General features: G+C 37.6%; 1 protein-coding gene across 2 annotated transcripts in view; it reads left to right on the top strand.

Moving 5' to 3' along the window:
• Positions 1-26,758, top strand: part of LOC128098899 (solute carrier organic anion transporter family member 1A5-like) — a 60,702-nt gene that overhangs the window by 16,234 nt on the left and 17,710 nt on the right. For both annotated transcript variants that reach the window (XM_052720419.1, XM_052720420.1), the window contains 3 exons: positions 4,237-4,335; positions 14,320-14,541; positions 26,060-26,224. In XM_052720419.1, coding sequence (XP_052576379.1) covers positions 4,237-4,335; positions 14,320-14,541; positions 26,060-26,224 — 486 coding nt within the window. The remainder of the gene's footprint in view (positions 1-4,236; positions 4,336-14,319; positions 14,542-26,059; positions 26,225-26,758) is intronic.

Raw genomic sequence — 26,758 nt, 5'->3', positions numbered from 1 at the left:
CTTGCTAACTGTTCTTACAGCTTAAATTAATCCATTTCCATTAATCTATACCTTGCCACATGGCTCGTGGCTTACTGGCATCTTCACATGCTGTTTCTCATCATGGCGGCTGGCAGCGTCTCTCTGACTCAGCCTTCCACTTCCCAGCTTTATTCTCCTTCTTGTCCCGCCTACACTTTACACTTCCTGCCTAGCCAATGGCCAATCAGTGATTTATTTATTGACCAATCGGCAACACATTTGCCAAACAGAATATCCCACAGCACTTCCCCCCCCCTTTTTTTTTCAAAAATGAAGGTTTCAACGTTAACAAAGTAAAATTACATATAATTTGGGAATTTGTGCATAGCTTCTCTTACTACTTCCTGCTGTAGGGGGGTGATGTATCTTATGGGGACACAATGAAAATTTTAGGATCATGGAGTAGTCCGTGAGGCTGTATAGTCTGAGCCAGTTGCCTTGAAACCATTCTGGATGTTGGATCATCTGGGCCATGGTGTCATCGGAGACCTTCAGGGGGTCTTGGCTGGTCAAACCTGATGTATCTTAATCTGGAACAAATCCATAGCCTTTGGCTTTCTGTGGGAACAAAAGCAGTCTCCTTTCCAAAGCAACACACCCTTACGTCCAAATTTTGAAATCAAGATATCTTTAAAATATACATTTTGGCATAACTCAACAGCTTTTACAATCAAATGTTTTTCTGCAGTTAAAAATCCCAAAGACAACACAATCCAGATTCTCTGTGTAATATTCATCTTTACGTGTCTTATCTTTTTATATTAATTTTAGTCTCTTTAAAGACTTTATTTTTTAAAACTATGTATTTGTTTATATAACTGTATATATCACCTATTTTGTCTTTTTCAAGCCTATGTATATTTTACACACATTGTAAACTATTACATCTGAATCTGTCTTATTGTGAATCTATTGCTTTAAACTGCAGCAGCTGTGGCTGCTGGCTCTGCCCACCTCAGCTTCTCAACATGGTGGTGGTACATTCACTGCCAGCTCTGGGAGCTATTGTGGGTCTATGCTTTTATCCAAGCAGCATGTAGCCCAGAAACCTCTTTTTTTTTTTTTTTTTGTACTAGCAAAGGCTAAATCAACCATGCAGCTTAATGTGCCACTTGCAGAGGCCTCATTCCCGCCATATTGCAGGTCGAGCATGTGCTCTAGGAACCCACCAGTAGCTCAAACCGGCAGCTGCCACTCATTTGAGAGAGACAATTAGGAACTGTTTTTAGCTCCGTTTTAGAATCTTTTTTTTCAGTTTGGTGGAAACTCTTGCCACCACGTTGGACGCCATTTGTAGCTAGAGTTTTCCTGCCTGGCCCACAGTCAGGACAAATCTCTCTCACCTGCCAGTCCCACAGCCACTCAGACCCGACCAAGTAAACACAGAGACTTATATTGCTTACAAACTGTATGGCCGTGGCAAGCTTCTTGCTAACTGTTCTTATAGCTGAAATTAATCCATTTCCATTAATCTATACCTTGCCACATGGCTCGTGGTTTACCGGCATCTTCACATGCTGTTTCTCATTATGGCAGCTGGCAGTGTCTCTCTGACTCAGCCTTCCACTTCCCAGCTCTATTCTCCTCCTTGTCCCGCCTACACTTTACACTTCCTGCCTAGCCAATGGCCAATCAGTGATTTATTTATTGACCAATCAGCAACACCTTTGCCATACAGAACATCCCACAGCAAGTTCTGGGAGTTAAGTATCAGTTATTAATTTGGACACATTGTGCTTTCAAGAACCATGAGCAGAGTGCTATGGAACCATTGGTCATAAGATTATTCAATGAGGGAATTAAATTGTACCTCCATATAGTATTTGACTCACAGTATCACACTACAGCTTCCACAATAAGATTTTTTTCTTTTAAATTTTATTTTATTTTGCTTTATTTTGGGGGAAGATTGCAAATTCAGAAAGTAGATACAAAGGTATGGGAAGATGAATGGGGTATGGATGCATAATATAAAATACACAAAGAATCAATAAAAGTTAAAAAATATAATAATTATTATAAAGTGAATAAGATACATAATTATTGAATCTTCTTTTTTGTATGGAAATAGCTTAATTTCATAAATAAATAGCTATATAATTATATATATAAATAATCAAATGACTGAAAAACAAATAAGAAATTAGGAATTCATTTTCATGTATCCCTCTATGGCTTAAGAGATATAGAAGCCACATGTAAAAACTGAGAATTAGACAATTCTTCTACTCAGTTGGTAGAGTGAGAGAAAGAAAAGTCAAACGATATTTCCATGGGAAGAAAGAGCATAGTAAACATACAGTTTGGAGAGCTGTTAGGAGGAAGCAGACGATGACGAGCTGGCTAACCATGTCAAGTACATTAGGAGAATAAAGATCAAAACTGGAAAAGTGGTCTATGATGGAGTTCAGTTGTGCCAAGAGAGGATCTTAGAATCAGGAAGATCTGAGCAGAGTGAGAGGGGAGGAGTCAAGGCAGACAGTGGAGGGCAGGAATGAACAGTGGAGTTGGAAATCTTGCAGGAATCATTGATAGAGGGCATCAGACAGTGCGGAGTGTTAGAGAGAACAAAGAAGACAGAAGGGTTTGGTACTGAGAAGTCAGGCACACAGAGGAGGACTAACACACAGAACCACAGGGGAGGAGGAAAAAACAAAATTTAAAGTAAAGAGAAGGCAGGAAGCTGAAGTTGTTTGTATTTGGTTTTTCTGTGAGTAGGGATGGCTCAGCAGAGATTCTGAACTCAGATAAGTTGGTAGATGCTGGTAGTGGTTCAAAGAAGCCAGGTGAGGTTGTAGTGGACCAAGGAAATGAAAACAATAATAAGATAAGAAAGAAGACCAGTGGAAGGGGAAGTGGGTAAATGGGAGTTGGTTGGAGGAAACGGGAGGAATGGAGGGAGGGGAAATTGTGGTTGGCATGTAAAATAAATGAAAAAAACATGTAAAAAAGAAAGAGGACCAGGATAGCATCCAAGAGAAGTGCTGTTATGAGGACACATTCTCTCTTTGGAAGGAAGTTTCAAGAGAAGAGCTTTGATGAAGACACATCACAGGAAATTCATCACAGCTCGCACTACTTGTGAAGCTGTGCTAGTTTCATTTCTGTTGCTGTGAGAAATTGCAACTTTGGAGAGAAAGGTTCATTTGGCTTACAGTTCACCACAACAGAAAAGTCACGGTAGCTGGAGCTTGAAGCAGCTGGCCAAACCCACAAGAGCAGAGGGAGTGAATTATGCATGCTTATGTCTTTGACTGCTTGGTTGTGCTCAGCTCTTTCCCCACTCTTACACAGCTGATGACTCCCTGACTAGGGAATGGAGCCGCCCACAGTGGGCTGCTTCTTCTCATATCAATTAACTTAAGACAGTCTCCTGATGACATGCCACAGGTAAACTCAATGTAGGCAATACTTCATTAAAATCCTACCCCCAGGTAATTCAATGCTGTGTCAAGGTGAAAATTATAGCTAACTAATCAGAGTCCCTTTGAAAACAGGGCTATGGAAATATCAAAAGGAGCTTTCTCGCATCATAGCTTGATGAGACTGCCTGTGAGAGTACAGTCTTTGCCTTTAACTCAGCATAAAAGAAATTTGGAATGTGGCTTTATATAATAAAGCTTCTGTGACAATCAGATTTCTATCACTTTAATAAATATCTGAGATAATGATTTATGAAGAGAAAAGATTCATTTGGCTCATAACTTTGGACGTTTTAATCTATGTCACTGAAACCTGTGTTTTGGAGGCCTGCCATGAGTCAGCTCATATGGTGGAAGGATGGGTAGAATAAAACATCAATCTTGAGACTGGGATACAAAACAAAATGAGTAATGGGCTATAGTTCTACTTCAGATGACTTGAAGATTCACCACCATGCCCTGCATCTGAGGGTTACTTCAGACTCTAGTGGTAATTCACAGTAATTCATATTGAAACAATTGTAGTTTCTCAATATTTAAAGAAATAAATATATACATATATATAATACATACAAAGCTTAATTTCTTTATATGTTTAATATAAAAATATCTGAGTTAATAGGGAGTGTAGCTAAGTTCTAGAGCTCTTGCCTACACTATTGTATTTGATACCCAGCTTTGCAAAGAAGGAAAAGAAATAAAATTAAAACCAATTTAATCTCAAGGCTTTTTTTGTGTTTGCAAGCATATTCTTTGTGTGGTTATGTAACTTCCTGTCTTTGCTTTCTTCCAGGGATTTTAAAAATTGGAATGGTCATTGGCCCTTTGATTGGACTTATGTTGGCAACCTTCTGTGCAAATATTTATGTAGACTCTTGGTCTGTGAATACAGGTAACACAACACACTGTATTTATACAGTCCAGTCCCTAGAGTGTGGGAGAATGCTCCAGAATGCTATGCCACTGCCTCCTTTGATCTTCAGTTGACAAATTATCACTGCTTACAGATTGCTAACCTAAGAGGAGCAGAGATAAGGATAAAATGTCACCTTCTGATAAAAAAAATCCACCGTTCTTCCAGCACATTTCAGCCACACATTTGGTCTCAAAATATTTACTCATATAGGGTTTTCTCAGTGAGGCATTTATTATGGACAACAAAACAGATCTTTCTGTTATGTGATAAGCACCAATTTGTAGAGTTTTCACAAGATAAACAGAAATGTAAGACGATTTGCTACATGGTCTTATTAATAAAAAACCCCGAGCCAAATATTGAGGTGAAAACTGATAGATCAGAGGAATAGGCAAGCCACGGCCCACCTTACCTTGTCAACTCCTCATCCTCCAGAGAGAGCTGTTTCTTGTATACCTTTCTGTGCTCTGCCTACTTACTTCCTCTCTCTGCCCAGCTATATCACTTCCCTTTTCTGCCCAGCTGTATCACTTCCTGTCTGTCTATACAGACCTCCAGATCTATATAGTTAACAAGCTTTTGGAATCAAATGTGCGCCACCATGCCTGGCTCTGTTCCCAGTGTGTCCTTGAATTCATAGAGGTCCAGATAAGTCTCTGCCTCCCAAATGCTAGGATTAAAGGCGTGTGCTACCACTGCGTGATCTCTATGCTTAATACAGTGGTTGGCTTTTTCCTCTGAACCCCAGATAAGCTTTATTGGGGTGCACAAATAAAATATCACCACATTTCCCCTGTTTTTGTCTAAAATAAAATGTTATAACTAATATAAGAAAGACTATATACAAAAAGTACAATAACTACATACAATATATACAGCAATAAATATGTCAACAATGTTTAGTCCATTTGCGTTTGACAAATTCAGCAAAAATCTTCTATTATCTATCCTATTTTGGTGATTCCAAAATGTACCTAACTCACTTTCTCTCCTAACTTGTGCCATCAACTGAATACAATCTTTTAATGTCTTTCAAACTTATACACTTTACACCTCTTTAGTGTATTTCTTTTCTGAATTTGTTAACAAGGAAAACTATAACTATAAGTATCTAATCTTCAATTCCCTCAGAGACCCGAGAAGGAAATAATATTAACTAGTTAAACAGGAAGTGCAAATAATTGATTTCCCAACAATGTGAGAAATGACAGAAATAGATAGCTGCCAGAACAGTCACCCAAGGAATCTGCAATGTTGGGGCACCAATCTTTAGCCTACAGGATATCTGACAGAGTCATCTGTGAGGTAGGATTTTCTAAAGAGCTGTCCTACCTTGTTTTAGCAAGGATTGGAGGTTTTTTCTTTTGTGTCCTGTTTGTCCATTTTGGACAGCATACTATCAACAGTTGATGCCAGGGCATTTTCTTGCCCAGTGGCTAACTTTTGACACAATGAAAGTAAACTGCATAGGGAGTTTTTTTCAATGCCCACCATCTTCTCTAAAGTAGATTGGTGCTGCCAGAAGCAGACGTGTCTCATTGTAATAAAAAAAGAAAAAAAATCTGTTATTAAAACATCTTAAAAGCCATATTCTGTAGGTCTCTGAAGTGTTTGATGATGAATTGTATATCTAAAATATATTTCTCCTTGACCTTGAAAACATACCTAACATGATTACAAGTTTGATTATAACGATTAACTACTAACCTGCATTTCTTTATATCCTAATTAGTTGGTAATAATAACTTTCAAGGACTAGAAAATTGCATTATATTGTTAAATGAACTGTATAGGTACAATACATTGAACAAGGGTAGAAATATATGTACAGTATTTTCTAACAAAATTAATCTCAAATTTGTATCAATATATATATATATATAATTTGTATATAATATACAAAAATCCAATTCAATGTAAAATATTTAAAACTACTAGTTGCCTTTTAAAAGTAGATTCAATAATCTACCATTTTATCTTATCATATCTATATAAATCAATCTCAAATTTGTAGCAATATACATAATTGGTATATAATATACAAAGAATCCAATCCAATATAAAGTATTTAAAACTAGTAGTTGCTGTTTAAAAGTAGATTCACTAATCTACCTTTTTATCTCATCATATATCCATATTCTCTCTTTTTTCTTTCCAGAGTAGATTCAATAATCTACCCTTTATCCATCATTTCTATATCTTTTTTTTTCAGAGCAGATGCAATAATCTACCTTTTATCTAAATCCTCTTTTTTCCTTTTCTTTCTTTGTGTTTTTTTCAAACAAGAACCTTAAATCTAATCTCCTTTGTTTTTCCCTGATCATTCACAAAACAACTTGTAACCAACTATCTTAAATAATGACAATTATCCAAACCCCATTGAAAGACCAAAAATGACCATCCCATCTCTTGGGCATTGTGATCTTAAAATTATTTCCTGCAGTCTGGGGGTGATGGCATCTTTAGGGGATCCTGAAAATAAATTTTTTGGGTTGATTGTCAAGTCCTGGGAGAGGTAGCTGTATCATTTTTTGTCCAGCATCTGCATAATGTGAAAACACAGGCTTGTCTCAAGTTATTGCTCAAGTAGTCTATGAGGCTGGATCATCTCAGTCAGCTATCTCAAAATTGTCCTGAGCAGTTTGTAGTCCAAAGTCGATCTTTGGGTGGTGTTTGTCAGCTAGTGGTATTACTATTATCCTGATGGAATTAGCATTATGGGGCCCCATCATCTTTTTGGAGACTTCAGATTTGCTGTTAGGCATGTTCATGATTCCTTGAAGAAAACTAATGGAGACTAAAACACAGAACCATATACAGGCAGCTAGATGAAGCCTTTTTTCTAAAATTAGTTAGAACTCTATATGACTGTTAATATCATGACAAATTTTTTAAAAAATATATAAATCTTATAAATTTTGATATAAAATTCATACTTTAAGAAAAGTTTTAAAGAGTCAAAATAGTACCGAGGATTTATAAGAAGAGTGGCAATAGAATAGTTCCCTCATTTTAATTTTTTTTCTTTCCCATATCAAGTAGCTCTTCTGACATGATACAGAGATTTTGCATTTTCTTTTAACAAGCATGCTTGGGTTTAGATAGGAGAGAGCCATGCTCCAACTCCAAAGACAGCTTTAATTTTTAATTGAACTGGGACTACATAAAGACCATTTGGGTTATGTATCTGTAGAGAACAGCAGAAACAAACATTTGGAAGACTTATGAAATTTTATATATGATATAACAATAGACCAATTTACTCTTTTTCTTGGGACATTTTGTCTGGATTTTTTGTCCTTTTTCTTCAGATGTCTCATTTGTCCAGTGTTCTTCAATTCTTTATCCTTTGTTCTCCTGAAAAACAAAAAGAAAACCCTTCCCCAATGGTAACTTTGGGGTATTGGTGAAATTATTAAGGCCACTCCACGTAGTTAAAAGGAGATTTATTTAATGGTGTAACTTACAAATTAAGGGATAGGTAGGTCGCAGGGTCTGGGGAAGGTGTATCTCAGTCCAGCGGTGTTCTCTGGAGCCCTGCTTGGCCCACCTCCACCGTCCAGGGTCCCAGAACAGAGAGAGAGCGCTGGCCCATCCAGATCTCAGGTCTCCAGGCGCCTCCCTTGGCCCTGCCTTGTAGGCGTGACAGTTGCCGAAGTCTCAATGGGGATTGGAACTTCCAGATCAAAGCTGGAATGGCTACCCACTACATCTCCCCCTTTTTGTCTAAATAAGAAAGTTCTAACCTAATACAAGACTATATACAAAGGAATGGTTATCAAATATTGTCCAGGAATAATGAGGGATAATGACCTAGATAAGATGGAACTACAGCCAATGCAAACAATATCAAACAAGAAACACATACTAAAATCCAGAGAAGTATAGAGCATAGGTAAATGGCATGTTACAAAGATCATTCCAAAAGGTGTCCTATCCTAAAGAACCTGAACCTAATACTTAATATGTTCTATCTACTAAGTTGTAACTATAACTGCTAGTCTTCAATCCCATCAAAGACCTGAGAAGGAATATAATGGTACCTGAGAAATGGTAGATGGATGCAAGCAACTTTCGGGAATCTTGCGAGAGTAGACCGAGACAGCTGGCAGCCTGGACAGTCACCTAATGTTTCTCAGCATTGTTGGTACATTCAAATTGGCTACAGGCCTAAAGTATCTGACAGACCATTTTCAGAAGCAGGAATTCTGAAAGACCATCTTACCCTGTCTTGGCAGAGTACAGTGGTCGCTTTCTTTGTGTCCCGCTTTCCAGAAAGGACAGCATTGCATTTGTACTGTCAGCCATCGAGGCAAGGGCAGTTCTTTGCCCAGTAGGCCATTTTGTGCCAAGAAGACAAACTTTCAAATGGAAATGTCTTAGAAGCCCAACATTCTCTCGGGATCAAATTCGTGCAGCCAGGAGCAATTGTGTCTCACGTCAACAGAATTCTAAGTTATTTAAATGCCATATTCTCTAGGTCTATGAAGTGTTTGAAGATTACCTGTCCATCTGACCTATGTATCTGTAAATCTGGATAACCTAACTAACGTAACTATAGAGATGACAAGCATAGGTGACTATAAATCTATAAGTCTTATCTACCGAAATAACCTAAGGACTAAGGCTTCACGTAAACAAGGTAAACAGTCTCTAAGTAAATGTAAGTAAATGTATGGTAAAGAACGATGACTTCAAAATTGTGACAATACACAAGATATTTATAACAGAGGTAGGAATATATAGTGCAATATGCAATATGACAATAATCTTAAATATATATCGATATACTGAATATCCTAAACAGAAGTAGAACATACATAAAATATGACATATGTAAATTTATATTTGTATCCCTTATGGGATCCAATGTGTTATATATGGGATGCTTTCTATTCCTGATGATATATTTTAACTGAATAAATAACAAAATTAATTCATACTCATCAGGGATAAATTCCACTGTTTTAATATGTAATACCACTTTTCCAGCATACTGAGAGTCAGTAACTATGCTAAGAGGTTCTGAAAAATCCATTAATATCATTACAATAGCATATAATTATGATTTTTGAACCAAACTATAAGAACTTTGAACCACTTTACTTGAATTTTCTCCTTTGTAACCTGCCTTTCCTTGTTTGATGGAATTGCATAAAATGTAGGGGCTCCAGTTATTGCTGTTTCCCATACAATGTGAGGCAGGATCCAATTAACTCTCTTTATAAGTTTAATTCTATTGCTTTTGGGATATTTGCTGTTAATCTCTCCCAAAAAATTACTACAAGCTCTTTTCCAAGGTTCACTTTCTGCCCATAATTTGTCAATGTCACTCTTAGTTAAAGGTACTATAATTTCTGCTGTATCTATTACTGCTATTTGACAAAGTTTCAATTTTCCTTTTAAAATCAACTCAGATCTTTTCCACATAAGGTTTTAATTTTTACTCTGTTTATTTGGTAGAAATATCCATTCCAATATAATATCTTCCCTCTGCATTAAAATTCCTGTAGGAGAGTGCTTAGAGGGTAAAACAACCAGGGTGCAATCAAGCTTTGGATCCACATGATCCACAAGTGCATCCTGTAATTTCTTTTCCACCAAAGCCAATTCACTCTCAGCTTCAGCTGATAATTCTCTTGGACTATTTAAGTCCTGATCACCTTCTAAGGTTTTGAACAAATTACTCAGCTTATCAATTTTTACCCCAACAGTGATTGGTAGATAGGAAATGTCTCTAAATAATCTTTGAAATTCATTTTTTCACTTTTTGGGATCTAATTTTTTGTAGATCTATTTTATATCCTAAATAATTAATAGAATCTCCTTTTTGCATCTTTTCAGGAGCAACTTGTAATCCCCAACAAGGCATTTTTTTTTTACTTCTTTAAACATTCTTTCTGCATTTGAATCAAATAATAAAGTATCATCTATGTAATAATGATAAATTATAGATTTAGAAAATTGTTCATGTATTCTTCCAATGGTGGTTGTACAAAATATTGGCACAGCTTGGGCTCTTAAACATTCCCTGTGGGAGAACCCTCCATTCATATCTCTTAACCGGTTGAGAATTATTATAAGTAGGCAGTGTGAAGGCAAATCTTTCTCTGTCTTTTTCTTATAAGGGTATTGAGAAGAAACAGTCTTTTAAATTGAAAACTATAAGAGGCCATCCTTTAGGTAACAGATTAGGCAAAGGAATTCCAGATTGTAGAGAGAACATTGGCTGAAATATCTTGTTTATTGCTCTTTGGTCTGTTATCATTCTCCACTTACCAGTTTTTTTTTAAATAACAAATACAGTAGAATTCCAAGGGCTGGTTGATTCTTCAATATGCTGAACATTTAACCATTCTTATACCATCTGTTCTAAGGCCTGTAGTTTCTCTCTTGTTAAAGGCCATTGATGAACCCATACAGGCTTGTCTGTTAACCATTTTAAAGGTAGAGCTGTTGGTGTCTTTGAAAGATCAGCAGTTGTTGTGCCCTGTTCTTGTACAATCTGGATGTCTGATGACCACTCTTTAGAATAATACCTCCTAATATTTCTCTCAGAAACATGTGTTAGTTTATGATTTGTTTCTGAGGTTGGAGGAATGTTAATCTGGGTAGTTCATTGTTATAATAGTTGTAATAGATCTCAGTCCCATAAATTCATAGCTATGTTAGTCACATATGGCTTTAATTTTCCTCTCTGTCTTTCTGGCCCTGTACATTTGACCCATCTTTTGCTCTGTTTCACTTGAGATAATGTTCCAATGCCTAAAACCTGAATATTTACCTCCTGAAGAAGTAAATTTAGATGCCAAGATTTTGGTGCGATTATTGTTATGTCCACACCTATGTCTACAACACCTTCAATGAGAACATCATTTATTCGTATTTTTTAATTATAGTCTTTGTTCATTTATAGAAGTTTGTCAAAAAATTTGCTTTATGGTTTCTTCTGAATTTTTTGTTCTCTCTTCTATAGCTGTTTTATCACTTTGAGCAATATTTTTTTTTCAATCAACATTTAGTTATTTAATTGCTCTGGGAAATGATTTCTTCTGCAATGGTAGGAAAGGACTGAACTGAATTTATTCAGTTTGTGAGAGGCTCCTCAGGCAGTTTTCCAGTGGCAAAGATAAAGGATTACCTTGTCTGTCCCTTGTTGATCTACATTCACTAGAACAATATTTATGTTTACTACACCTATTGCATAATCCAGAAGGGAGGGGAATTCTGTTGCCATTTTTCCTTGAAGAAACATTGTAGGAACATCCTGTTTACAGTCCATTTTTAGGTGACCTTGTTCACCACAATTAAAGCATCTGACATTATTATTTTTCTTTAAACCTCTGGAAATCACCTCTCCTATCCAAGTATCATCATGGTCATGAGATTCAATATTAGTTGTAACTTGGTTCCATTCCTCCAAGGGTGCTGATCTTGCTTTAATGGCCTAATTATCCTTTTGCAGTCTCAAAAGCCAGAGATTCAATTATTATTTGTCTAGCTTCTGAATTTGGTATTATTCTATTTACTGCTAAAGACAGCCTTTGTAAGATATCTATGAAGGTTTTGTTTGGGCCCTGTATAACTTTTGTAAATGACTCAATTTTCTTTCCTATTTCTTCAATTCTGTCCCAAAGCATTCAGGGCTGCCATTTAGCATAGAATTAGGGTATTGCCATCATATAAAGATTATTTTTGTTTATCAACATAATCACCTTCTCCAAGAAGTCGATCTTGGGAAATTTCCATACCTCTTGCCCTACATTGTTCTTCTACAGTCTTAGCCTCCTCTTTCCATCAGGTTCTCCATTGTAACTATGGACCAGACTCTAGGACAGCTATAACCAAATTTTTCCTGTCCTGAGGAATAATTTTATTACAATTTGACTATGAGTTGAACATCTTCTTTACAAATGGAGAACGCATACCATATGAGACTATAGCTTCTTTACATCTCCTCAAATCTAACATTTCCACAGTTGTCCAGTTAGCTCATACACAGCCTTGAGCATTTGGCAGTTCCTGTAAGGTTACCAGATAGATTAAGGTTGGATGTTTGAAAATCTTAGGCTGTTTTTCTGTAACCATAAAAATCAATGCTGAGATAGGTTCACATTTAAATTCTTCTATCTGGGTCTGAATATCTCTATGATCTGTTTTAACAAGTTTTTCTAAAACTTTATCTTGGCACTCAAATTAGCCAGTCATTCTAATGATAAAACAAAAATGACCAAACAAATAATATTTATAATTGAAATTATGTAAATCCCATCTACATTAATTATTCTCTCATTTAATTGTTCCATTTTTCAGACCACCTAATGAGTTATCAAACAGAGACCAAATTTCCTCCATTTTAAAAATATTTCCCATTTTTTAATGTGGGAAAAAATTTCCTTTCAACTAATTTCTCTCTTTAAGATATCTTAATTTACTCACCAAGTCTACCAACTGCATAGAACAGTAGAAGCCTGATGGAGTTTCAAGGCAGCTACCTAGTGTGGTATCAGCCTGATATGGGGATTCAGAGAGAGCCCAAAACCCACCAGGTGAGAAGCCAAAAAGAATCCCACCCATGTGGTGTGGAGACTCTGGCCATGTGCAGCTCAGGCTTGAACTGGGCCCTCTAGGACCACAGGCAAGCTACTTTTTCATGAATTTGTGCCACAAACATTGGGGCACCAGATGTAACACAATTTCTAAATGGTCTTATTAATAAAAATACCTGGAGCCAGATATTGGAGTGAAAACTGAGAGATCAGATGAATAGGACAAGCCATAGCCAACCTCACCTTACCAACTCTTCATCCTCTAGAAAGAGCTATTTCCTGCATACTCATCCCTATATCCTTTTTGTACCCTGCCATCTTCCTCTCTTTGCCCAGCTACACCACTTCCTCTTTCTGTCCAGCTCTATCACTTCCTATCTGTCTGTACAGACCTCCAAACCTCTATAGTTAACTAGTGCTGGGAATTAGAGGTTTGTGTCACCATGCCTGGCTCTGTTCCCAGTGTGGAATCGAAATCACAGAGATCTGGATGAATCTCTGACTCCTGAATGCTAGGATTAAAGGTGTGTGCTACCACTACCTAATCTCTACGTTTAATATAGTAGTAGTGCACAAGTAAAATATCACTACACATAAATGCTCATTTACTACTGAAAAACGCATCTCTATACTGTTAGATAAAATTAGTTAATTTTCTTAATGAATACACAAAACAAAAAATAATTGGATACCATGTGATATTTTATTTTATTATCTATCTATCTACATATATATATGTATATGTCTCTCTCTCTCTCTATTTGTGTGTGTGTGTGTGTGTGTGTGTGTGTGTGTGTGTGTGTGTGTGTGAGTGTGTGCATGCGCGTGCATGCGAATTGTGTGTATGTGTGCCTGCTGAGGTCAGAAGAAGATTTAAAATCTTTTGAAATCAGAATTACAGACAGTTGTAAGTTTCAATGTGGATGCTGGGAATAGAACTCAGGACCTCTGTAATAGCAGTAATAAGTCTTAACCACTGAACTGTCTCTCTAGCCCCTCCCTCTCCTTCTGTAATGTTTTGAGATATGACCACATCAGGTTAAAGCCAGTTCATTAAATATGACTCAAATCTTTTTCCTGTCTTTTTGACATGAAGTTTTAACCTTTTTATTCCATGTAGCACCCAGAACCTTTCTTCTTATTGAATTACAACTTCACCCAATTGTTCAAGGGCAGACACTTTTTCTAGAGCTTTGAACTAGTCAAGTCAGATGGCAATCCCTAACTTTTAGGAAGCAGAGGCAGAGGATCAGAAGTTCAAGGTCCAAATAAGAAGAATAACTAATGGGTGACAAGTTTATAAATAATATATAAATTTTGTGTTTAGATGGATTAGGATCCTTAATAATTTTCTGCAGTTTACACAGGAAAAAATGGTGCAAGCTAATAAAATGTTTGTATTTCTCCACAGATGACCTGACCATAACTCCCACTGATACACGCTGGGTCGGTGCTTGGTGGGCTGGCTTTTTGATTTGTGCTGGAGTGAATATCCTGACCAGCATCCCCTTTTTCTTTTTCCCTAAAACACTCCCAAAGGAAGGACTAGAGGATAATGTGGATGTGACTAAAAGTGACCGAGAAGAGAAACACCAAAGAAAAGCCAAGGAAGAAAAACATGGAATCACTAAAGGCAAAAGGAAACTTTAAACCCTGTATTTGGTTTAGATGGGTCTGCAGTTAGTGGAGTGTTTGTCACGCTGTGCTGAGTTAAGTTAGTTTGTCACTAATGGTCCCTTCTCAGATGTGTTAAACTTCTTCCAAAGTTACCACTTGGGAGCAACTGACATAATTTGTAACCAGCTTATTTTAGATTAGACTTTATGAAAAATTCAAGTTGATCTGAAAATTCAATAAGCAAATATAATTTTCTCATTTTGAAAAGCCTATTTTGCACAAGATATTAATTCAAGTTAAAAAAAACATGAATAACCAGAAATTCAACCTAAAGATAATGGGAGAGAAATGTTCGTACTAAGGTAACAGTGTAGTTTAATAATGAAAATGTCAGTTTAGCAAGGAGCATCTTGAAGTTAAGGTTGGAAGAGAAAACATAAGAGGTGACATAATCCTCTATGTTTAAAGGTGTATGATAGTTTCCAGGAGAACTATTCCCTAAGGAACAGACTGTTGTGAAACAAGCAGGAATGTTATTAACCTAAGATGCAGAGTAGTAATGCTTCTGTGGGAGACTAAGGAGGGAAGCTGAGTGTTCAAGACTGTCCATTCTTAAACCTTGGCACTAATTTCACAGTTGTGTGTCCAGTGACCTTTGTAGTATTCGGAAGAGATTTGAGTTAGTGCAAAAGGTTCATGGCTTGGGCTCTGGAATTCTTAAAGTATATACTTGGAGGATATGAAGGGGCTATTTCTTCACCTGTCAAATGAGAGTAACAGTATGTTATATTCTTGGGTTTCTGTGTTGTTCTGGTGTAGACTACTGTTGTCAACATTTTAATGATGATATTCTATTTCCTCCATCACTCATATTCTCCAACCCTATTGTGCACTGAATAATCATACATCTCCATTAAACACTATTGACTATTGCTGAGGTGCTAGTCAAACTGGCATCCAGTTAGAGGCTTGAACATTCTTATAATCATGGTCATGTTAAAGTTTTCCTGAAAGAGCTAATAATTATTGTGTGTAACTGTATCATCTGCCATATAAATATATTGTTTTTTAATTTTAATTTTTTGTTTTCAATATATCTTAACCACAGTATCCCCTTTCTCCACTCCTCCCAGTTCCCACCACCTTACCTTTTTTCATAGATCCACTCCTCCTCTGTTTCCCTTCAGAAAAATGTAGGCCTCCCAGGGATATCCACTGAACATGACATAACAAGATGCAATAAGACTAGGCACAAACCCACACATCAAGGCTACCTGAGACAATGCAGCAGGAGGAAACAAGTTCCAAGAACAGGCAAAAGAATCAGAGACACCCCCACTTCCACTGTTAGAAGTCCCACAAAAACACCAAGCCAACAACCACATAACATACATGCAGATGACCTAGTGTAGACCCATGCATGCTCTGTGATTGTTGCTTCAGATGTTGTGAGCCCTTACCAGCCCTACTTATTTGAAGTCTGTGGACTATGTTCTCCTGGTGTCTTTGATCCCTCTGGTTCCTACACTTCTTTCATTTCTGTGGGCTTCGCCAAGCTCCAAGGGGAGGGATCTAATGGTGTAGCTGAAGTTTTCCTGGTCCTGCCTGGCTCCTGCGGCCCTGATGACCTAAATGAACACACAGAGGCTTATATTAATTATAAACTGTATGATCTAATGGCTCAACCTTCCCACTAGCCAGCTCTTAAAACTTAAATTAACCCATTTCTATAAATCTATACTTTGCCATGTGGCTCATGGCTTACTGGTACCTTTACATCTTGTTTCTCATGGCAGTGGCTGGGAGTGCATTCTCTGTTCTGCCTTTCTCCTTCCTTCTCTCTAGTTAGAATGTCCTGCCTAACCTTATTCTGCCTCACCATTGGCCAAACAGCTTTATTTATCAACCAATCAGAGCAACACATATTCATAGCATACAGAATGACATCACCCATCACAATTGAGAATTCCTATTTGAGCTCTTTACCAATGTTTGGCTATGGGTCTTTGTATTTGCTTCCATGAGCTGCTTGTGAAAGTCTCTTTGATGATGATTGGGCTAGGCCCAGATCTATGAGTATATAAGAGCATTATTAGTAATCATTTTATTGATTTTTTTCTATCATAGATCTTTGGGCTCTCCAGCCTCCTGTTTCTAGCCATCCAGGCTGTAACGAGCATAGGCTCCCTCTAGTGATGTGGGTCTCAAATTAGACTAGTCATTGGTTGGCAACTCCCACAGGTTCTGCCCCTCCAGTGTCTCACCACATTTTACAGGTGGGATAGATTATAGGTCAAAGATTTTGTGGCTGGGTTGTTGTTCTAGTCCTTCCTCTGGAAGTCTTGCCTGTTTACAGAGGGTGGCTGGTTCATGCTGCAAATCCTCCATTACTACAAGTCCTCACTAGAGACATCTTAGAATCCTGCAAGTTTCTAATGGGCTTAGTTTCTACATTACCCAACCAAATGCCCTCCAATTTCAGGTGTCTGTTCCCATACTGTCTCCCTCCATTAGTCCCCTTCACTGGATCACTCCTGTTCCCATTGCCACCTATCCCAGTCTACTTGCAAAATCTATTATATTTTCTTTCCCAAGAAAATCCATGAATCCCCCTTAGTGCCATCCTTGTTAATTAGCTTTCCTGGGTCTGTGGATTGTAGCATGATTATAATTGACTCAACAACTAATATCCACTTATGAGTGAGTACATGCCATGATTGTCTTTCTAGGTCTGGGTTACCTACTCAGGATGATTTTTTTCCCTAAATCTGTATCTTTTCCTGCAAATTTCTTGATGTCATTCATTTAACAGCTGAGTAATACTCCATTGTATAAATGTACCACATCTTCTTTATCCATGCTTTGGTTGAGGGACATCTAGGTTGTTTCCACTTTCTGGTTATTATAAATAAAGCTGTTATAGACATAGTTGAGCAAGTGTCTTTGTTGTAGAATGGCGTGTCTTTTGGGTATATGTACAAGAGTAGTGTAGCTGGGTCTTGAGGAAGATAAATCACCAGAACTGCCATATTGATTTCCATAGTGGCTGTAATGCACTCAGAGCAGCAATGGAACAGTGTTCCCTTTGCACCACTTCTTGCCAGCATGAACTGCCACTTGTGTTATTGATTGTAGCCATTCTGACAGGTGTGAGATGGAATCTCAGAGTCATTTTGATTTGCATTTCACTGATGGCTAAGCATGATGAACATTTTTTTAAGTGTTGCTTAGCCACTCAAGATTCTTCTGTTGAGAATTCTCTATTTAGGTCTTTACCCTGTTTTTTAACTGGATTATTTGTTTTCTTGATATCTAGTTTCTCAAGTTCTTTATATATTTTGTATATTAGCCTTCTGTCAGATGTGGAGTGGTTTGAAATGTTTTCCCATTCACTGGGATGTAATTTTGTCCTATCGATTGTGTCCTTTTCCTTACAGAAGCTCTTCTGTTTCATGGGGTCCCATTTATTCACTGTTTATCTTAGTGCCTGTTCCACTGATGTTCTGTTCAGAAGTTGTCTCTTATGCCCATACATTCAAGGGTATCTCCCATTTTCTCCTCTATCAGGTTCAGTTAGTCTGGTTTTATGTTGAGGTCTCTGATCCACTTGGACTTAATGTGCAGGATGATGAATATGGATCTATTTGCATTCTTCTACATGCAGATATCCAGTTTGACCAGCACTGTTTGTTAAAGGTGCTTTCTTCTTCTGTTGTGTATTTCTGACTTCTTTACAAAAATCCAGGTATCCATAGGTGTATGGATTCATTTCTGAATCTTCAATTTTATTCCATTGATCAACATGTCAATGTTTTTATGCATTTTTTATGCCGATACCATGCAGTTTTTATTACTTTAGTTCTGTAGTAAAGCTTGACATCAGGGATGGTAATATCTCTAGAAGTTCTTTTATTGTTGTCTCCCAATTACTTTCTGTAGTCACTTAGTGCTATGAACTTTCTTATTAGCATAACTTTTATTGTGTCCCATAAGTCTGAGTATGTGTGCATTCATTTTCATTGATTCTAGGAATTTTTTAATTTCTCTCTTATTTCTACCTTGACCCAGTCAGTAGTCATTCCTTAGGAAGTTGTTCAGTTTCCTTGAGTTTGTAGGCTTTCTGTTGTCTCTGTTGTTGTTGAAATTCAGCTTTAATCCATGATGATTTGATAGGACATAGGGAGATTGCTGTGGATGATTGATTGATTGATAAATAAAATGCTGATTGGCCAATAGCCAGGCAGGAAGTATAGGCAGCACAAAGAGAGAAGAGAGTTCTCTGAACAGGAGGGCAGAGGAAGAGAGACGCTGCCAGCCACCAAGTAGAAGCATGATGTAAGATAGCAAGATCCTGGTAAGCCACGAGCCATGTGGCAAGGTATAGATTTATAGAAATGGCTTAATTTAAGATAAAAGAACAGATAGCAAGAAGCCTGCCATGGCCATACAGTTTATAAGTAATATAAGAATCTGAGTGATTATTTTATAAGTGTGCCATGGGACTGTGGGGGCTTGTCAGGAACCAGAGAGAAACTCTCCAGTTACAGGAGATATTTCAAGTTTCTTGTATCTGTAGTTTCTTTGTGACTGACTATGTGGTCAATTTTGGAGAAAGTTTCCTGAAGTACTGAGAAGAAGGTATATTCTTCCATGTTTCTGTGAAATGTTCAATAGATATCTGTTAGGTCCATTTTACTTAGTATGTCTGTTAGCTCCAGTATTTCTGTTTAGTTTTTGTCTGGATGACCTGTTTGTTGGTGAGAATGGGATATTGAAGTCTCCTACTATCAATGTGTTATATTAGCTTTAGTTACGTTCCTTTTACAAACATGGGTACCATGGAATTAGGGGCATATATGTTAACATATATGTTAAGAATTGAAACATCATCTTGATTGATTTTTCCTTTGGTGAGTATGAAGTGTCCTTCCTTATGTCTTTTGATAAATTTTGGTTTGAACTTTAATTTGCCATATGTTAGAATGGCTACAGCAGCTTGTTTCTTAGATCCATTTGTTGAAAAATCTTTTTCCAGCACTTTACTCTCAGGTAATGTCTATCTTTGATGTTGTGGTGTGTTTCTTGTATGCAGCAAAAGGATGGGTCTTGTTTTCATTTCCGTTCTTGCTGGGAGCCACAGGATTGTGCAGTAGGGATTCAACCATCATTGATAAAGGTCAACCTATCACAACCAAGGGTTCTGATGGAGGACTAAGCCAAGACACAGGCATGTTGGAGTTATTGCCTTTTGAGTGAATTGGCTTTTTCTTGATGTAGAGTTTCTTGTTGCAGAAGCTATAGCTTTTCCCATCTGTTACAAAATTGGAATTTATTCCCATGGTTTAGAGGTGTTCTGCTCATTTTTTGGGCACAATTTCCCCTATGTATTGATGTATTTAGATGAACTCCCACAGCTATGCATGAGAGCAATCATACAGTCAAAACCTGTTTCCCACAACCATGTCATTGTTCCTTTCTCCAATGTAAGTGCAGAGATTGCCTTCCTGCAATTAACTTCATTGGAAAGCATTTGGTCAGTGTCCAGGCAAGAGTATCTTATTTGAGATATTCTCAGACACCCATGAACTTAGAATCCCAACATATCTGAATTTGTTGATTCTCGGCCTTTAGATAGATAGGGAACAAGTGTGTCCTGTTTTTACCACACTAGTAGATAGGAAAGTGCTGCCCTGAGCTAACCTTGCACTAACAAATTCTTAATTCACTGCACTTGTTCTCACCTCAGTTTATTAATTAGCTCATTATCTAACCACACTTAAGAATGGAATTTCCCTTTTCCTTCTTAGACTTTTCTATTGAGTTAAGGTCTCTCTCCCTCTCATTTGACCCTGTTCCCTTTGAGATTTCACTGAGGATTTACTAGTCACTCTCTCTTTGAGTCACAAATAAAACCTGACAGTATTTGCCTGATGTAAACTGTTATTGGCCTTTTATGACCCTGAAAAAATTCAAGGCTTGTGATGTTGGTTTGGCCACAGAATTGCTGATTGTATGTGCATAATAACTAGAAACTTTGGAGACTCAAGATAGAACAAAGACAGGACAGCAGAGAGAAAATTGGATTTGGAACAATGAAGATATGGATAGAAAGAGCATGGTATGTGAAGATTTAGTTTCACCCTCATATATTAATTCCTTTGCTTTTTGTAGCATCTCCTTTGGACCCTGAGAGGTCTTTAAGGCTGGTCCTTAAATGCCTTTGTTACATTATGTTAGTCTATGCCTTTTTTAAAAATTAGGAATTGAGTTCATTGATATTGAGAGATATTAATACCAATAATAGTAATGATTGTTTGGTTTTTGTTGATGGTGCTCTCTCTCTCTCTCTCTCTCTCTCTCTCTCTCTCTCTCTCTCTCTCTCCCCCCCCGCATGTATGTGTGTGTGTGTGTGTGTGTGTGTGTGTGTGTGTGTGTATGTGTGTGTGTGTGTGTGTGTGTGTGTGTGTGTGTGTGTGTGTGTGTGTTTGTTCTTCCCTTCTTCTGGTTTTGCTGTGTGAGATTATTTATTTCCTGTGCTTTCATGGGTGTAATTAACTTCCTTGTTTTGGAGTTTTCCTTCTAGTACTTTCTGTAGGGCTAGATTTGTGGATAGAAATTATTTAAATTTGAGTCTATCATAGAATATCTTGCTTTCTCCTTCTATGGTAATTTAAAGTTTTGCCGAGTAAAGTAGTCTTAGCTGGAATCTATTGTCTCATAGAGTCTGCAGCACATTTGTCCAGGCCCTTCTTGCTTTTAGAGTCTCCATTGAGAAGTGTGGTGTAATGCTAATAGGTCTGCCTTTATATCTTACTTGCTTTTTTGTTCTTATATTTTCAATATTCTTTCTTTGTTCATATGTTTAGTGTTTTGATTATTATGTGCTGGGGGGACTTTATTTTCTGGTCCAATTTATTTGGTGTTCAGTAAGCTATGGGCATCTCCTTTTTAGGTTAGGCAAATTTTCTTCTATGATTTTGTTGAATATATTCTCTGGGTCTTTGAGCTGGGATTCTTCTCCCTCTTCTATTCCTGTTATTCCTAGTCTTTTTATAGTTCCCAGATGTCCTGGATGTTTGGGTCTGGACATTTTTAAATTTAAAATTTTCTTTGACTGATGCATCGATTTATTCTATAATACCTTCAACACCCGAGATTCTCTCTTCCATCTTTCATATTCTTTTGGTGATGCTTGCATCTGTAGTGTCTGTTTGCTTACCTAGATTTTTCACTTCCAAAATTCCCTCTGTTTGTGTTTTCTTTATTGTTTCTATTTTCATTTTCAGGTCTTGAAAAGTTTTATTCACTTCTTTTAAATGTTTATTTTTTTTGTCTTTTCCTTAATTTCTTTAAGGGATTTATTGATTTCCTCTTTAAGAACATCTACCAACTTATAAAGTTGCTTTTAAGGTCATTTTCATGTGCTTCTGATGTGTTGGAATATTCAAGGTTTATTGTTTTGGGATAGCTGGGCTCTGGTGACATATTGTCTTGGCTGTTTTTGATCGTTTTCTTACACTGGCATCAAGGCATCTAGGTTTGAGGAATTATGGATTGAGGTGCCAGTTTCTGAGTTTGTCTATGTTTGATGAGTGTTTTGTTCCTTGTTTTCTGTTTATGCTTTTGTTTTTCTGGTCAGTGTGGCCTGTGGTTGAGCAAGGGTCTCTGAGTTGGAGGTTGGAACTTCTGTCAGCTTGAATATTGTTTGGTAGAGCAGAAGGTCTTTGCCCCAGTTGGGGCCTGGAATATGATAAAGTGGAGGGGGTGAGGACTATGGGTAGGGGTGGGTGGGGCACTTGGAGGTAGTTCAGAGGCTTGAACTTTCTTAGATTCATGGTCATGTTAAGAATTCTCCTTAAAGGCTAAAACTGACTGTTATGCTGTTTGGCATACCAGGTCAGCCTGATTTTCACAACTAGGAAATTGTTTAGCATAGTATAAGAAATACAGAAAAAAAAATATGAGTTGTGGAGACTCCTTTAGGACAGGGATATCAATAAATATGGATGAGTTCAAAAGCTCCCGGGAAGTCTGACTGAAAATCTCTCATTCATGAAGAGGGATTTTGCTACTAGAGTTTACTTCTTTTTATTAAACTGCTCTGACTCTACTTCTAAATGGTGCCTTCTCAATACTTTATTCTAAAAGAAATTTTAGGCAATTTATTAAGGATAGTATAAAATTAGAAAATCAAGACAGAAAACATAAAGACAGATGTGCTCATTAGGGTTTCTATTACTTCGAAGAGACACCACAACCAAGGCAACTCTTTGGAAGAAAACATTTAATTAGGGCTAGCTTACAATTCAGAGGTTTAGAACATTATTGTCATGGCAGGTGGCATGCAGGCAGACATGATGCTGGATAAGGAGATGAGAGTTCAACATCTTGATCCACAGGTAGCATAGGCAGTTGGGTGTCACATCCGGTGTATTTTGCGCATAGGAAACCTTAAAATCTACCTCCACAGTGACTTACTTCCTCCAACATGGCTACACCTATTCCAACAAATCTACACCTCCTAATAATACCACTCCCTATGGGGACCATTATCTTTCAAACTACCACATTCCACTTTCTGGCCTCCAAAGACTTGTAGCAATATCATAATGTAAAAATAAATGCAGTCTGACTTCAAAAGTCCTCATCGTCTATATCAGTCTTAAACTTATTTAAAATTCTTAAGTTCAAAGTCTCTTCTGAGATCCATGCAATCTCTTAACTGCAATCCCCTGTAAAATCAAAATAAACAAGCAGATCATGTACTTTCAATATATAATGGAACAGTATATACATTACCATTCCAAAAGGTAGGAAAGGGAGGATAGTCAGGAAATACTGGACCAAAGCAAGACTGAAAACCAGCTGGGTAAACTCCCAAGCCTGTATCTCCATGTCTGATGTCAAAGCTCTCTTCAGATCTTCAACTCTTTTCAGCTTTGTTGACTGCAGCACACTTCCTTCTTTTGGGCTGGTTCCACTCCCTGTTAGCAGCTCTTCTTGACAAGTAGCTCATTACTCTGGTATCTCTAACATCTTGGGGTCTCCAAGGCAGTCAGGCTTCAACTTCATAGCTGCATGTAATGGCCTCTCTAGACCTCCATGCAGGGATACCACTGACACATGCCTGGTATCAGATGCTTTCCTTAAATGTAGAGGAAGATTTCATAACCCCTTTCTTCTATCCTTGACTCTAAAACTAGAACCATATGGCCAAAGCTGCCAGGTACTGTAGCTTGCTGAGGCTGGAACATTCCTCCCTCATTCAGTTACATCATATCCAACTTTCTGTTCTCAGTGGTTTCCTTCAATGCCTGAACTTGGCTATCCTGAATCTCAATCTGAAAACCAAGCTGGTCTCAAGCTCATAGATCCCCTTGCCTTTGTCTCCTGAGTGCTGGGTTAAAGGTGTGTACCACTACAAATTTCCTCAATTTTTCTTTAATTCCTTTCCACAAGTTGGAAGATTAACTGGGTGGGTTGTTGCCCTGAGGTCACTACTCCCTCTATACCATTTATTTATCTGATTATCTCCTTGAACACAGGACATAGCCCCTTTCTACTTTTAGGAGCACCTTCTCTCAATCTATATGTTTTGTGTTTTTCCTTGCTCAGCTTGTTCCTTTTCATTATAAATCTTCATGAGAGTTAACATTAATAAGCATAGAACAGAGTCTATACTAGGTTGTATTGAGATTTTCTCTGCCAACAGAATTAATCCAAATTTCTTCACTATAGTCTCAGGCAAATTCTATGGACAAGGGCAAAAAGCAGCCACATTCTTCATCATATATCACATGATCTCTAGGTAATATACTAAAATTCTTCTCTGAAACCCCTTGAGCTTGGCCCCCATAGTTCAAATAACCCTCAACACCACTGTCTTTCATGTTCCTACCAAGATGGCCCATTAATCCAAATTTATAGCATTCAACTGCTTTTCTAATCTCCAATCCTAAAATCCATATTCCCCCAAACAAAAACATGGTCTATTGTATCACAGCAATACTCCCATCCCTGGTACCAACTTGTGTTAGTTATGGTTGTGGTGATATTGTGTTCCACAAAATATTGTACACCATAATAAACTTACCTGGGGTCAGAGAACAGAACATAATATTAAACATAGAGGTTAGGCAGTGGTAGCACATACCTTTAATCCTAGCATTCCAGAGGCAGAGATCTGTCTGGATCTCTGTGAGTTCAAAGTCACACTGGAAACAGCCAGGCATAATGACTCATACCTTTAATCCAAGGGAGTGATGGCAGAAAGCAGAAAGGTATTTAAGACTTCAGGACCAGGAACTAGAGCTGGTTAAGCTTTTAGGCTTTTGAGCAGCACAGTTCAGCTGAGAGGCATCCAGTCAGAGGAAACAGGATCATTGAGGAATTGGCAAGGTGAGGTGGCTGTGGCTTGTTCTGCTTCTCTGATCTTCCAGCATTCATCCCAATACCTGGTCCTGGATTTGTTTTTATTAATAAAGACCTTTTAAGATTCGTGCTACATATGGTTTCTATTGCTGAGAAGAGAAATCATTACCATAGCAACTCTTAGAAAGGAAAACATTTAATTGGGGCTCCCTTATAGTTCAGAGGTTTAAAACATATTGTCATGGTGAGTGGCATGCAATCAGACATGGTACTGGAAAGAAGCTGAGAATTCTATATCTTGATCTGCAGGCTGTAGAAGCAGTCTGTGTCACACTCAGTGTAACTTGAGCATAGGATACCTCAAAGACTACCTCCACAGTGTCATACTTCCTCCAATAAGGCCACACCTACTCCAATGAAGCCAATACCTCCCAATAGTGCCACTCTATGTGGGGGCATTTTATTTCAAACCACCACAACAGGAAAAGGAAAGTGACTATTAAATACGAATTTCAGTCAAACCATTTTCAGTGAGATCCAATCCATTTACTAGAGACAGGTTATAAAACTGACCTTCAGCTTTTTAAACAACAAGGAGTTCTGGTTATATCACTTGGAGCTTTATTTACACCAAATGAGTCAGCATTCCTTACAGTGAGATCCTTGTGTTGAGATGTTTAAAAATATCAGTAGGAGCTTCTGATGAATGTTTTATTGTGAAGTGGTTGGTTGAGACTCAGCAAGATTCCTGGAGACTTCCTAAGCTTTTAGCTTATCTGTTCTTGTACAAAGGAGTGATAGCATCAGTGTCTGAACTCAAATTTCATCAGAGAGTCCCTAACAGATTCCAGAGAACAGACTAGTCACTCTCTAGTGAATACAGAATATTAATAGAAGGGAAAGAGAAAAGCAAATGAAATTGTATAGCCACAGACAGGATTCTATCTCTCTATAGTTTTGCTTGATGGCACAATTGGGTTGAATCTTATATGGACAGTTGTATCTAACTTCTGGAAGAGACTTAAACAGTGATACTCCAAGAGGTAAAATGTATTTATCAAATGCATTTGAGCTACCCCACAGAATCTGTGAGAAGGTTTTAGAACACTGGACACAACATGCAAGGTCAAGTTAGCTTGGTGATCTTGGCACTCTTGTTTCAGATTTCTTGCCATTCATGAAGAGCCTCTTCTGCAATTCAATTTACATGCTTTTCATCCTCCTAAGTGTGCTCCACCTCAACACAATTGTCATTATTGTTACCTTCATGCCTAAATACCTGGAACAGCAGTATGGAAAATCAACTGCAGAGATAGTCTTTCTCATAGGTATGTAGTCTCATTATTTCTTCAGTAGCACTTCCCCTCCCACAAGAACATGACAATCAGAATCCCAAGGACAAGAGAAACAGTAAGATAACGCAAATAGTAAACTACAACAGAATTGAAATCTGCTGGGCTGTTCTTATAAACTTATTCTTTGTAGTCTCCAGGGAAACCAAGAAAGGACAGGGAAAGGAAGAGGCCAGAAATATCCTCTGTATTCTCCAATCAGAATGAAAATTGTCATCATTATGGAAATATTGGGGGATGCTCATATCAATCAATTTTCAAGAGGCAGTATGTTAATTCAAAGAGGAATACAGAGTTAACTCACTGGGTTTCTGTATCTTACTTTCAGATTTTACTTCTGTGCTTCAAGTCCTGCCTTGTACATTACTCCTAATTCAGTTGCTTGGTCCCAGGTGGTCTGAGGATTCCGTGCAGCCACACTTTGCTTTTCTTATTAGTACAATAAATTCAGGGATTCTACCCAAATTTGGACTTTTTTTTTCTGGGTTCATTTTACTCTTGATAACTGAT

The sequence above is a fragment of the Peromyscus californicus genome, unplaced genomic scaffold (genome assembly GCF_007827085.1).
Source record: "Peromyscus californicus insignis strain IS unplaced genomic scaffold, ASM782708v3 Scaffold_6__1_contigs__length_162567912, whole genome shotgun sequence".
In the NCBI taxonomy this organism is placed as follows: Eukaryota; Metazoa; Chordata; class Mammalia; order Rodentia; family Cricetidae; genus Peromyscus; species Peromyscus californicus.
Note: the sequence above shows the minus strand (reverse complement) of the source record. Positions and strands in the feature narration are given on the sequence as shown.